Consider the following 14,516-nt stretch of genomic DNA (forward strand, 5'->3'; position numbering starts at 1 on the left):
TTTTGGCCCAGTTTTCTATTTTCTAGCAAAATTTTAGATAAACATTGTTTCTTTTATTGCATATTTTATGCATTTATTCCAAATTCAAACAGTTTACAAGTTTGATCAAAGTAAAGGTGAAATTTTCATCCCTCTAATCCTACTTTTTCTGAGTAGTGTAAGTTTTTTTCATACGAAGTTTAATGCAAAACCTGAATCGCAATTTGATTACCATTTTATTTGTGATTAATTATTCTGCATAAGCAAAAGTTTCAGATTAGTATATTCCAATTAGTTGACTCTTTTCTAGTTTATTTAGTGATATTCGAAGCAACTAATTGTAGGAAATACCTTCTTTGAATTAAAATGTGCTGCCAAATAATTCACATTCCAGTTGGCTGAATCGACAACTCCTACAGGTTCGTTAAGAATGAAAAAATTAATACTATTCGGGCATGAATCAGTGGTCATTGCTTTGAAAATGTTCAATCCTTCAATTAAATTTCTTCGATCAATCACTTGAATGGCTCGATCCAATTGAAGACTATCTAATAAATAGCTGCAAAAGGGCAACACAAAATAGCAGTAAGTACTTCTAAAATTAAATGCATAAAAATTTATATTTCATTAATTGGTTTAATTTATTTAAGATCCCATTTTTTAAACAAAATATTTTCTTGGCAGAGTCAAATGATAATACTTATTCAATTTATAGAAAATTTGGTAAAGATACTCAGAAGACTCTTTGACGCAATTTACATAAATTGTTTTGAAACTTGGGTTTGTATTATTGATTTCTATATATTATGAAGTCCACTATGAGAAAAATGATACGATTTAGGGAAGCGTGAAGTTACAGCTCTTTATGAACCTCACTAAAATACAGTTGAAGGTTCTATAAAATAAAACGAAGCTTTTAAAGTAGGTACTCCCATCATATCAAAGTTTCAGAAAGCAGATGCCAACAATAGTGGATAAATTAATAGGAAATTAAGACTGCAATGCTGAATAATACCGAAGTCAGTAAGTGTAGTGTATGACTAAAACTTAAGTAAAATTCTCTACACCAAATTGATGAATTAAATTCGGTTGACAGATGAAAATACGAAAACACACAGAAAAAGAAAAAACGTGCATGTAACGACGGATAAAATCAGAGGTAAAAGTGATAAATCTTTTTATTTTTATTATAGTTTTTATGGAGAATCCATCCTGTATTGCCTCTTTAAAAAGTTCTCACAGTATGCAATATATATTTTCAAGAATTTTTTTTTTTAATAAAAATTTGAAAAAGATTTCTCGGATTCATAGATCAATATACGCCAAGAACAGAAATTTCAGTTTCTGATTATTGTCTCATTCGTTTATTTTTAAAATTAGGTAGTTGAGTTGATATTTGTAATTAAAACTCTTCGTAGAATAAATAACTTGTACCGTAGATATATTTACCTTTTAATGCCTGGACAAATGAATTCTTGCAATATGTTATGAAGTAAAGTCATAATAATGTCATCTGAACTAATATCAACGAATTTCACATTTCCAAAATAATGATGTTCTAAATGTAATAGCTCACTTCTAATCTGTTAAAAAAAGTGCCACTTTTTGTATTAAAAGAACACTAATATGTTTTAAATTCCAAAAATTTTCAAAAATTATAAAGTGTACGGTATGATTTGAGTGTTTTAGTTACATATTGGAAAAGTGACAAGGGCCCAATGCTCAATTTATGGAGTGATACTGGAAAGAATTATAATGAAGAATGGTTGACTTTCTTAAAAGGCAACCTGATTTCCTAGAATAATAATCACAGGGTGCTAATAATTGTATTAGCATCTATTGAGGTGTCGATGTGCCACTAGAAAAAAAAAAAAAAATCAAAGGTAAATAAGTTACTATGATAGATTGATTGAATTTATCTAAGAAGTAGGGGAGTCTAAACGATAACCCTGCAGATAATTTTGTGAAGAACAAACAAAGTGATTTTTTCCAAGATATCTGGAAATTTAATTTTCAAATATCTTAATTTATTTTAATTTAATCTGGTTTTCTGATTTCCTTGGGAGTTTTTGATCTATGTCTTCGGTCTTTTAGGAGTTTAGATGAAGCCTTAGTGGCACCATTGCTATCGAATGGGATAGCGCTCTCCTGATTCCAATACAAGGTTATGTTGTTATATCTTTCTATTGCATGAACCCCTTCCCACCCAGGGAATTTATGTATTTTTATTTATCTACGGGTAGTTGCGGAAGCCTCTCTGAGTTTAAATAGCTAAACCCAATTAACTAATTAGCTTGGAGTGTTGGACTTCAGGCCCAACTGAATCTATCAGGCTTCTGATATCACAAAAAATGGATTCCTCTCTTTCCTGATTTTTCTTTCTTTCTTGTTCAACATCAGAGTTGTTTGGTACCTGAAGCCTTCTTCAGTGCTGTTAGAGGAGTGTTTTCTTGTTACAGATAACTCTTTATATCACCGAATAGTGTGATTTTGGGGCTTATGGAAAGAGGAGATCTAAGAATGAGCAGCTTTACTCAAACCCGGGGTTCTGCGTATGAGTCCAGTGCAATTACCACTGTCTGTCCCTTCCATCTTTTTCTCATGCACAGCTTAGAAGAAACATTGTTAACAAAACTGCATTTCTTAGTAAGTCTATCTCTGAGGAAGCCATCTAACCAAGAAAAACCATTCCTTGGAGCTAATGCATCCCTACCCAGATATCTGAATCCGGCTTTCTTTGTCTAATCTACGAGTTAAAAATTAATTATTATTATCAAACCTGCATTTCATTTTCAACTTTCTCATACCAGTTTTCATTATTTGTTTCCCATGCCTTGATATCGTCTGCTAGCCTTTCCAATTCTTTATCAGTTTCAGTCCTCATTAACTTATTTTTATTTTTTTCTTCCTGGGATTTTGTAAAGAAAAGTTAAATATATCTTTTTTCCTAACAAGTAAATCTCGAAATTTATTTAGGTCGGTTCACAATATCCGTAGTAGTCACTAATCTTTACGAAAAAATAAACTCATTAGTAAAAAACTTGGTCACCTGGTCACACATTCAGACCGACTTGAAATAAATGTTTGTTCAGGATTGTAGGAATTGTCAGAAGTAGTGAAAGGGGAAAGTAGTAATAAAACGGAAACTGTGGCTGCCACGCCCTACTTGCGAAAATTTTTAGGGCTTCGTTCCAATGAGATTTTAATAGTTATTCACCCATCATCTTCAGAAATTGAGGATAGTTATAAATAGTAGCTAAATAGCGAATGCTTCATTATTTAGTCAGTAATAATCATCTTAAAATTGCTAAAAGAATAATTGACATTTCCTTTTTTATTTGTTAAAAGTAATTTTTTAATATTTTTTTTCATATCATAAAGATCATTAATAAAACACATTACAAAAAGTTTAATTAATAAGTATTGCATTGGTACAACTATTTATGTTACATTGGAATTACTCAAGATTAGTAAATCATAGAATATTCCAAATTTGCTGTCCCTTAGATTTTCTCATCCTAGGAGCTTCTTACAGCTCACTGTCCAGTGATGGACGGTGTTGTATGTAACAAGAACACTGTCCGGAGGCCAGCAGTGTACTGAAAAATGCTCCGAGCGCTAATAACCTCAGATGTTGACGCGTCTTAAATCATTTTGAAAAAAATCAAATTTGATATTTTGCCTAGTTGTGTACTTTACCAATCCTCCAGATAGGAGGTGATCCTTTTTTATGTTGAATACCTTTAAAATATCTTGTAAGAAAGCAAAGGTTAATTTATTTTTATCCTGATGTAGTATCTTAAGAGCGCTTTGTTTATTAAATCAGAAGAAAGGCAAAAATAATATATATAAAATATAAAAAAATAATAACCTTCTTTAACAGTTGTGCCTTAAATATCCGTTCTAAAATTCTTTTTAGTTTCTGATAGTGTTCATAACTTCTGTCAATCATTTCACTAAAATATATGTGAACAACGTTGTGATGCTGAACACTATAGTAGATGTCTTTTGAAGCGAAATAACTCTAGGAAATAAACATAACATATCTTGAACAATCTAGAAATTTATAAAAAACCATTTGAAAAACCAATCAATTATACTTACGGAGACATTTGCAGCCTCCTCGCGATAAATTCTGAAACCATCTAATGACTGTAGTCTAGGAACATTTTCAATCACAAATAGTCGATAGTTGACGAATTTAATGATGGGTGTAATGCGATATAAAGGATCATACAGTTGGAGAACCTTCAGAGAAGGTAAACATCTCAATTGTTGAGTACTCTACATTAAATAAACAGAAAATCTCGGTAAAATAATTAATTTTCAATTATTATTATTGATAAGCAACGCATCACAAGACTCTCTAGATTGCGAAAGTTTCGTTGCCATTTATTATTAAATCAAAGACATTAATTACATCAGATCATGTTGTATGAAGCCAAATTTTTTAAAAATATTCTTTAATGTTGCTCTCAGGACATGGAAAATGAAGTGGGAATGAAGATTGCAGAATATGAAGATGGTTGTGATCCGAGAAATTTGATTTAAAAGTGGGAACTGGACATAAACTTCGATAAGACGATGAAAGCACTTTTCTGCTTTAAATGGAAGTTGGATTATAAGTAGAAAACATAATATTAATGGAGAGAGCCAGTTAATGTGATAAATACGAGGATACTCTTAGGATTAACAGTGGAAAAGGAAAGATTCTCAAAGCAGAATATAAAGGGGAAGAATGTATTAAACCTCTGCTCTAGAGCAAATACTTGTTCGACACCAAAAGGCTGATCTTCTAATCAGTTTTCCAGAGTATTGCACCTCTATAATCTGTATGGAAACTTGGGTTTTGGACAACGCGAGTGACTTCTGAAATAGAAATAGACTTATGGTGGAGTTTAGTAGAGTGTTCGAAACGAGAAGAGTTATGAACGACTATCTAAGAAAGAGCAAGGGTGTAAAAAAGAGCAACCTGACGTTCGTAAAAGTCAAGCTCCTAGCGTGGTTCAGATATTTAAGGACGGTAGAGCCAAAAAGATTACCTTAGATAGTGATGAAAAATATGATTTGCTGTATGATGGTCGATGGAATGGACCTGCGGAAGATCTGGCAAAAGACTGCGCAACTTAAAGCAAAAGATTGTGGTAAAAAAGCTAAAGGAAACCAGCCAATAGTGAGAAACCTTAAGAAGAAAAACAAAAAAAATCTTACAAATATATCCTTTATTGGATTCCCAGCTAAATTTAAATATTCTAGCTTGTCACAATTCATCAGGGTAGTTCCAATTTCAGTAATATAATTGTTGGCTAAATCGAGTTCTTTAAGTTCTTCTGAGCAAGAAATGTTCTAAATTGGAACACGAAAAAAAAAATTCTTAGTCTTCAAAGAATTAGAAAGCAATTAAAATATTTAGTTTTTAAAAAGTAGTAATTTTTAAAAATGAAATCTATTTGATTAAATTTCAACTACAATAAAATCAATGTTTCAGGTTTTCGAGATTCCCCACTTCAGGTCAGTTTTGATGTAAATCTTCTTTCCAACAAAATGCTTGCAAAAATGTGTGCCATAGTGGACGGACAATCTCAGATAACAGGTACTTAACCGACACAATTGCAGACCATTTTTATGCAAATGATTAATCAATTTTTCACTCGCACTTATTACTTCGCTGTTTATTCAGATAATTCTTATCCGTGGTGTTGTTTATCCACTTTGCCGGATACTCATTGATCTTCCTTATCAGATTTAAGGTCGTCGAATTATGCAGAAGATTCATTAACGTTGAGTATTTCAAGTATTGCATTGTCAGCAAACACGTAATGAAAAGTTAAGATTTAAGTGTCCCATGAGGAACTTTTCCATTCTCTTCTTGGCTCTTTTAACTGCTGCATTCAGTACTATTAAATGTTGATTATTCATTAATAATATTGAGGCTAATACCATGGTGGGATTCCCATGGTATTCTCGAAGTCTCCCGAGATATTATTGGAAACAATGAATTTCTAGTTCTATTATAAAAAACGTATAAAAGAAGCTAGTTTATGCGTTTTACTTATTTTATTATTGTCCCTTCGTAAAATATCTCCTTTTCTATCTCTGCTTTCATTGGAAATCAATATTAGCAACCGACAGATCTTTCCCATCTCCAAAACTAGTTCAGAACATTATGTAATTAGGCGGAACGTCAAAATATACCATTCTGTGACGTGGTTTTCAACGAAAGAAAGCCTGTATGTAATAATTCTATATTCATTAATGTTTCTCTCCATATTTTCAGTTTGATTTGTTGATCTAACACATTAGTACAATAAGAACAGATGACTTTTTATTTATATCTGGATTTACAATGTCATAATAAATCTACTTACATGAATACAATTCAAATAATTTCCAGAAACAGATAGAACCTGCAATTTTTTTAATCGATTGACTCTGGGAATTGATGTCAACATATTATTGTACAAATACAATTTTTCTAGATTTTCACATCTTATTATCAAATTAGCATTCTATAAAAAATTATAATGCATTAGTTTAAATATTTTATTATTACACTTTATACCTTTTTAATTTATATTTCTTTAAGACGATGTCACTAATCACTATTGAATTTAGATTTTTTTTTTTTTTTTTTTAATTGGCTGTAACATTTAAATTTCAAGTATTTTATTCACAATTTAAGTAGAGCTTATGCATAAAAAAAGGTTTTCTGTCTAATTCAGATCCGATATACATTGCTCAAAAATAATGACTTACTGAACTAACCAGATACTTGCTAAAGTGAAAAAATTGAAGAAAACCTTAACTAAACAATAATTTGTGATAAAATAAACTTTGGACCGTTCCTTTCGTATTTAGGGTGTTTAGAGTGAAAGTGCTGGTCATGTAAGCTTAAAAACTAGTTAAAACGATCCACTATGCATAATAAATGTATTTTGCACCCTATAATTTTGATTCTTATGAGGCTAATATTATACCAGATAACTGTTACTTTTTTTTTTTTATTTCTCCATTTATTTTATTTTATAAAGATGTCCTTTCGTCCTTCCTTATATTAGTAATATGTGCAATTAATTATGTGAGCTTCGAAATAAGAATATATTTCAATAGATACTTAATTGGAAACTATACGTACATGTTACTCTTTAAATATTATCGCTTTGAAGAGCTTATTCTGAACTATTAAAATCCTAATAAATCATTACATATCGTTAAAGCCAACTAAACTTTAGGACTTAGGAGAAACACTCTTGTGTTTGTTTTTTCGTAATGGTAGGAATACATAGAAGTTTGTGGTTTTTTTTTTGGTTTTTTTTTGTAGACACGATTATGCTTTTATAGTTTAATGGCTACGTTCTAAAACGAGAGAATAATAAATCAGAAGTCATAATGTTTTGTTAATTTCAGTATATTCTATTATTTTTTGAAGTATACAGGGGATCAATTGTAAATTGTTTATGGCTATAGTTTTAACTTCAAAATTCAAGAATATTTTTAATATTCTTTCTTTTATTGCGAAATATATTATGTTTAACCATATGCTACTAATTCTTTTATTAATTTTTTACAGATGAGAAATCAAAGTAGGCAAAAGCAAAACATGAACATAATCTATCTCAATAGTTAAAACTACCTAAACGTTCAACTGATTAGAAGAATAAGAATAACTGGTGAAATGGAACGCTTCAATGCTACAGATTTATTTTTATAAAAATTATTAAGCAGTAATACACACCTTCAGTGAACACTCAACCATCCAGAATTCAGTGAGGTTGCGTAGCCTTTCAACACCCTCTAAAGAAGCCAGATTCTGTCCAATAATCGTCAATACTTTCAGGTTATTTATATTCAGAATATCAATCCATCGGAATGGGGAGTTATAGAAAATGCATTGATATTCTTCCAGTGGGTCTTCGTGATTTTGAATCATGTCTAAATTCTATCTTATATACAATAGTTTTGACTAAAAGCCGTGAATAATGATTCTTATACGTAGTTGTGTTAATTAAAAATAAAAACATGTGTTACTATGCATATTTAATCGTTCGTTGTTTTTGGAGACTGATTCATTAGTCAGAAGGAAGGAAGGATAGTGCCAAATAATGACTTAGTACCTAGGTCAAAAGCTCGACAAAAATTAAAAAATAATTGAAATTGAAAAATAAAATAAGTGAAATTCGCATTATTCTTTCTTCTTGTGCACTTTCAAGTTGGAAACAAGTAATTCTAAATTAAAATAATTTTTAGCTCAAATAATTGCACCACACATTTCCATGAGATTTATTGCTAGTGTTTTTAAGTTTCAGTTATCTGCGTTCAAATTAAAATAATATAAGAACATCTCTGCGAAATAAATGAATTCGGATGCAACAGATGAATAACATGTAGGAAGATTTTTTTAGCTAGTTGTTTCTGTCTTCTTCATTTTCATTGTTACATATTCTTCAAATGAAATTTTACTTTATATAACAGTATTGGTAAAAAGAACGCATGGTACACAATCCACTTTAGGAAGGTTGCTAATGTTACATGTCTCACTCCAACTGACCTATCAATTGAAGAAAATCTTTAGTAAATATAGTAAGCTTCTATTTTTAAATATAACTATGCTGTGCTGAAAACGCCCAGATTAAGAAACCTATATCTTCCAACGGCACAGCATGAGTGTCTCTTCAACACAGGTGTGTCTATTTTTCAGTTATAAGCAAAACCTGCAACAAAAATTGTCGGGCAGAGTAAGCAGGCTATCTTCTGATTTGGTCAGAATAAGCACTGCAACTCTTAAGAACCCCACGTCGCTGACTAAGCAAGTCAGCAGGTTTTTTCATATTTGAAGCTGCACTTCTCTTTTCGTTTTTTCTTACCAGGACAAGTCTCAAATTCGTTGCCTATCCTGACCATAAGCTGATTTCCTTAGATGGCTAGATACACCGCAATCGGCTCTTATTCTTCAAACATCTTATATGGGGATTGGAATCGTACAGCTCATTTAAAGATTGCTTAATGGGTAATCTATTAGATCTGAACCCTGATATATTCTGACTCTTAAAGTGAAGGAATTTATTTGAAAGGTTAGCGGAGCTTTGACTTTTTTTTTGCTTTTCCAATTTCTTTTTACAATCGTTCATCTATTCTCACGTAATATCACAGACTTACACCTCCTTCCCCTACTGTACATTATTTTATTTAATATTCGTGGGATTCAGGATTATTCTAAATTTTTACTTCCAACTGAAGTAATTACTCTGGTAAAGAAAGCGTTCGTGAATTGAAAATTTTACTTTATTTTAAAGGATGTAAGCAAGAAAAACTAGTATAAAATAAAATTATTTTACTTTGTTTAACAAACACATTTGTAATGGTAACTTCATAAAGCACTAGACATTACTGACAAATTTTCAATTATACAAGTTTCCATAACATGAATATTATCAAAACAATTACAGAAAAAATGAATACTTTTTTTAGTAAAATAACATTAGTGCCTTCAATGCTTTTAACTATTTCGTTGTTTAATTTGAAAACCATTCTACTTTCAACGATAATTTTAAACTTAGTGTCTTCGTCAAGTGAATCAGCGATAGAATTAACATTATCTACAATTTTTTGTTTTAAGTCATGTATGTTTAGGTTACCAAAATCTGTAACTGCGTTACCTTTTGTGTTGGAATCCTTACTATTTACAAGTAATCGTTTTCCTATCTCTCTCTTTTTTCTTAGAATTTGTCCTCCAGACAAAAGTCCCATATACAAGTGATAAACATATGCTATAAGTAGGTCAGTATTAGTGCTTTCTAATTCCTTTAAATGGGATAAGTATTTTGCTACTGATTCCCTGACAGTATAGTTTTTTTTCCAGTCATCCCCTAAATAAAATTTTAGATCTTCTTCAAATGCTGAAGTCCTCTCCATGCCATTCACATACATCTTACACAGATTACTTTCTTTATTTGCAGACATAGCTTGTTCCAAGAAACGGAAAATTTCGTAAAAAATCAACAAACCCTCAGCCCAAACATCTTTATCTGAAAATGCTAAAGAGAATAAAAAAATTATAACCTATTCGTAAATAATTAAATAAAATAATTTTGCAACTTACAAATAGCTAGTTTAGCATTAACTAAAGCATCACTAACAGAATGAATGTCTCTGGTCTCTCTTCTTAAAATTTTATTAAAAGGGATGTTTTCGGTTTCCATTATCTTTACAGGTGACAATTAAATCACAAAAATGTTAAGGGGATTTCTATTAGTAAAATAACACTAGCTATCATTATTTGTTTGGGACTATCTGTTCTGTAACCTGGCTCTTATAACCTATGTATACGACGGTGATAAAATTTTGTTTTTTTTTTTTTAGGAGTAGCCGTGTAAGAAGAGTATTAACAAAGAAAGAAGTTTCAGCACTATCGATAATAGAAGTCGGTGCCTCTCCCACATTTATTGATGCAATTTAAAAGCGTAACATTTAATATCATTTTTTTTTACAAAATAGTGATATTCTATTATATTATTATAAGTATATTATGTTTTATACTTACGCTTTTGTCAACTTTGAAATCATTTTAATGAAATTGATTATGTCAAACTTGTATTCTGCCTAGTGCTAATATTGTCATGAATTCGTCAGCTTAAAGGTAGAACTGATTGTTCTGGCATATGAAGAGAATTCATTTATTTTCTTTCATTAAGAGTTATAATGCATTCCTGTAAAAATAAGTATCTACCAACATACTTCCAATGATTTATAGCCGAAAGGATTAAAGTTAAAAAGGAAACTTAATGAAGTCAATGTCTTTTGTTCAGCTACCAGTGGTTTAGCATCGGTGAATACTAAAAGCTTCAGCGTCATCACTACATAAAGAAAATGCATTACTAAAGAATGCTCAAATTCTAAAAGACACCAGCGATTGATTACTTGTCAAATATGCGCATTCCGTGATTAAAAAATTGGGATTCACCAAAAATGAGCCAGATAATGCTTCTACTCAAAGCGATATAATTAGGGTCAAATTAGAGCTTTCCCTTTCAATGAATTTGGTTGTTCATTAGGTAATTTCGAGAATCTATTTTTGTTTATATCCAAGTTTAAAATCATTAATTTTTTTTTTTCTGAAAAAAGTTTCTATAAAGAAAAATATGGCATAAGGTTTTAAATATAATAGAATATCACAAATTTATAAAAGCATATTATTTATTTAAGTTTTACATTAAATTACATAAAAATACTTTTACATAGAAATATAAGTCTATTTTTTCAATTTAATTATGTTTTCTGTTAAAATTAATTCCAGGTTACTTGGTTTTGATGAAATTATAATTACAATTTCTCTTAATTTGTAAAGTATACACTTATAAAAGTAATTTCATATCTTTTCTATTTTATTAAATAAAATAGCTTATTAAACTTTTTATTATAAAATATGTTTGCTGATTTGTATTTTTCCTTTAAGTTTCAGGATATATAAATCACTAGTTTGTTTATTAAAAGGAAATGCAAGTGCAATATTAATTATAATATATAACAAAAATTTTAAAACTGTGATTGTAAAAATAGGTAATTTAATAAAGATTAATATAAATAATAGTCAAAAATAAAATAAAACGTGCTATAAATTAACATTAAAGTGACTCTTAATTAAGTAGACGATTTATTCTGCAGTTTCCAACGAAAGCAATGATTTACACTTACAAAAAAGAACATCATACTGAAATTATTAGTAAACATATTTATCTTATAATTTTTGTACTATATGTTGTATATTGAGCAGTAAGGTGGATGTAACATTTTACAGCCCAAATATTGGTAATTATTTGCTTAATGAAAAACTGCAGAAAAATTTCTATAAAACTCTTGAATATTTGTTGAGAGATGCATATTATTTCAATGTTACTATTCTTTATGTTCTTATCAGAAAAATCGGTTATACCCAAAAAAAGGTTAGCATTTAACAATTTTCAGTTAAATAAACTAATAATATGAGATTTAAGTCTGGGCAAGAATTTGTGAAAAAAAAACTCATCGTAAAATTGAGATCAATTAAAAGAATTTAAAATCTATATATAATACGAGAAATTCATCAATTAAGTACATAAATAATGAACACAAATTTTCTGCTTATTATTAGGAAATAAGACATTTCTTATGATAACATTTAATAATTAGTCCAGTATTAAGCACAAATACATTGAGGCTTAAAATACCCTAAGTTATGCATTCTTATAAACTATTCTTCCAACACTTTAACTTCGTAGAACTTATTTCTTACGGTACAGCGCAACTGCCAAATTAAAATTATCACAATTTTGTAAATATGTACTATATTTAAGAACATTTGACATTCAAAGAATAATTAAGGTTTTAATGACTGTTGAAAACGCACAATAGGAAACTTTTAAAAAAAGAAGATCAATCTATCCTTCAATGAATTCCATGGTTGTATGTAAATATTGCTCAAATAATAATCCTCTTTGTAATTGGACTCCGACAGCACTTAAATCAGAAAACAATATAAAATGGATTAATTTTTCTTTATTATGAATAAATAATCATAAACTATCAGTTTGTTATTTAGATACTCACTAATGTCTCATTATTCCATAACAATATTCTTGCACTAAATATACAATCACTGGAATGCCGAAATTTAAAATAGAAACCTTTAATGTTATATTTCAAAATTAATATATGGTCTTTGGTCTTTTAAGACTAGTCAAAAATAAAATAGCATTTGCCTTTCACAATCAAGGCATTTAGAACTACCATTTCTTGGCTACGTTAAATTTTGATTTTAAAAAACGAGTTCGTGTTGTTGGTTGTCCAGAAGCCCACGTATGTCTTTGTTGCTGAGATTGTTGCTGCGAAGTAGTTACTGAAAGTTCTCCAGAAGTTAATTTGGTAGGCTGAGACAGTGATAAAGTACGTCCCCATGGTATCTTCCTTTTGGGGCTATTTCTTGGAGGCAGAGGAGTCACGCCTAACACCTGCAGTAAGACAAATTTATTTTTAGCGAATTCCTAATCAGATTATGAGAAGCGGACGAATAATAAAAACATCCTTTTAAATCTCATTTCAGCAAATTTATTGCATCTTTAATAATTTTACAAAGCTTCAATATTTAAGCAACACATACCTAGTTCTAAAGCAAATGTAAAAATAAAAGTAAAATAAGAAAGAAAACTTTCAACATACAAAATGGTTTCATTGGAAGTAAGTAGTGAACTACATTACTTCGACTCTAGCGGATTTTGAATTAATAGATTTATTGAAAATGTTGCTACGTTCGCAGTGCTGGATAATAACTGATTTTATCCGTCGTAGCGCGCAAGTTCACTGCACCACTGACCACTTTTGGACTATCATCCACCATCTGAGGTAGGATCAATCACTTTGATGTAGACTTCGACTTCTCTTACGTCACCGACTTGTACGAGTAAGCAAGTTACCGCATGAACTCACGCTCAGACCTACCCGAATATGTAATTATTTATACTTTCAAGTATGTTTGTTTTTACCTAATAGGCAGGATGTACACGGAAGGGAGGTCGAAACTTCGGGAGGAAATTCAGCAGCTCAAATGCAACAAAATATGTTCTATTCACATTGGCCCGATTCTCAATAGTGTCCAAGATCCATATGGTCTTAAAGCACAATAAATGCACTACTTTCTCTGTATTGGGTAACTCTTTGATTCATTAATAAATGAAAAAGTAAAGTTGAAAATTTTAACAAAAATCATCGAGAATGAATTTTTTAGACATTAAAGTAAAAATTTGGTTGTTTATAAGAAATGTTTTGAGGTTCTGGGTTATGGAGATTTTAAATTTAATGCACTTGAGGTCATTGGTGCTTGGAGTTTTTTCAGTGCCCTTCGGTCTTAGATCAATTAGTACTTATTTTTTGAACATTAATTGACCTTGGTTATTTATTCATATTTACATTAACAATATCAAATATGATGGCTTTACTAAACCAACAATAATTTAATTTTGTACGAACGTTGCTGTTTGATAGCTCCTTTATAACTTCATCCGTGAATGGAAACATGGTACCAATTCTTCTTCTAATTTTTGGCGGACTTTCATCAGACTCAATGGGTGTTTCAATTGGAAATGTACCGGTTAGTTCAGCTTCGGCAAAACACAACTTTTTCAATTCATTGCACTTATCTAATAATTTTGCTTCTAAAACCTCTTTGCGATTCTGCAGTTTACACAGGGACGCTTCTAGTTCATCGTTATTAAGGTCTAAAAATGACAAACAAGAAACTTAATTTTGGGCATTTAACACAACTATTTTCCCAATTTATTTTAAAAAGATTCTGGGTTAATATCTACAGTTAAATACTTTTAAGTAATAAACATCTAAATACCATACCCATCGCAATCATTATAAAGCTTCTGCCAGTCCATAATTAAAATTTAAAAAAATAGTATTATTCTTTCCAAAATGTATTGTAATTACAAAACATTTATCGCTTGTTTATAGTACGCCAACAACATGTATTCTGTTCTGTACTCCCACTAACAAAAGCTTAA

The 14,516-nt window shown here is 30.1% G+C and overlaps 3 protein-coding genes across 6 annotated transcripts in view; all 3 read right to left on the reverse strand.

Annotated features, from left to right (window-relative positions):
• LOC141457178 (uncharacterized) overlaps positions 1-7,909 on the reverse strand; it is an 18,234-nt gene extending 10,325 nt beyond the window's left edge. For 2 of the 3 annotated variants that reach the window (XM_074133801.1, XM_074133803.1), the window contains exons 1-8: positions 7,715-7,909; positions 6,348-6,488; positions 5,191-5,325; positions 4,084-4,263; positions 3,851-4,003; positions 2,759-2,887; positions 1,429-1,562; positions 331-538 (exon numbers count right to left, since the gene is read on the reverse strand). In XM_074133801.1, coding sequence (XP_073989902.1) covers positions 331-538; positions 1,429-1,562; positions 2,759-2,887; positions 3,851-4,003; positions 4,084-4,263; positions 5,191-5,325; positions 6,348-6,488; positions 7,715-7,909 — 1,275 coding nt within the window. The remainder of the gene's footprint in view (positions 1-330; positions 539-1,428; positions 1,563-2,758; positions 2,888-3,850; positions 4,004-4,083; positions 4,264-5,190; positions 5,326-6,347; positions 6,489-7,714) is intronic. The other variant, XM_074133802.1, reaches the window with a different exon arrangement.
• A 1,386-nt stretch (positions 7,910-9,295) lies between these two features.
• Positions 9,296-10,336, reverse strand: Ho (Heme oxygenase). Of its 2 annotated transcripts, none has more exons than XM_074133805.1 (2): positions 10,079-10,336; positions 9,296-10,004 (listed from the first exon to the last, which is right to left on the reverse strand). In XM_074133805.1, exons 1-2 carry the CDS (start codon positions 10,176-10,178, stop codon positions 9,382-9,384), a joined length of 723 nt encoding a protein of 240 aa, XP_073989906.1. In that variant the 5' UTR covers positions 10,179-10,336; the 3' UTR covers positions 9,296-9,381. The 2 variants fall into 2 exon arrangements, with proteins under 2 accessions (XP_073989906.1, XP_073989905.1); XM_074133804.1 differs by having other exon boundaries at positions 9,296-10,013; positions 10,079-10,333.
• A 1,500-nt stretch (positions 10,337-11,836) lies between these two features.
• Positions 11,837-14,516, reverse strand: LOC141457181 (uncharacterized). Its single transcript, XM_074133806.1, has 4 exons — positions 14,356-14,516; positions 13,978-14,225; positions 12,562-12,962; positions 11,837-12,471 (listed from the first exon to the last, which is right to left on the reverse strand). The coding sequence occupies exons 1-3, from the start codon at positions 14,366-14,368 to the stop codon at positions 12,738-12,740; spliced, it is 486 nt and encodes a 161-aa protein (XP_073989907.1). The 5' UTR covers positions 14,369-14,516; the 3' UTR covers positions 11,837-12,471; positions 12,562-12,737.

Source organism: Rhodnius prolixus, unplaced genomic scaffold (genome assembly GCF_049639745.1).
Source record: "Rhodnius prolixus isolate KJV_2025 unplaced genomic scaffold, Rpr scaffold_10, whole genome shotgun sequence".
In the NCBI taxonomy this organism is placed as follows: domain Eukaryota; kingdom Metazoa; phylum Arthropoda; class Insecta; order Hemiptera; family Reduviidae; genus Rhodnius; species Rhodnius prolixus.

Bases quoted from the DNA above. Each gene is read 5' to 3' on its own strand.
- Ho (XM_074133804.1), bottom strand. From the start codon at position 10,178: ATGGAAACCGAAAACATCCCTTTTAATAAAATTTTAAGAAGAGAGACC. The intron at 10,014-10,078 runs GTAAGTTGCAAA...TATTCTCTTTAG, and splicing joins TAATGCTAAACTAGCTATTT to CATTTTCAGATAAAGATGTT.
- LOC141457181 (XM_074133806.1), bottom strand. The intron at 12,963-13,977 runs GTTCGTACAAAA...GTCTTACTGCAG, and splicing joins AGGAGCTATCAAACAGCAAC to GTGTTAGGCGTGACTCCTCT.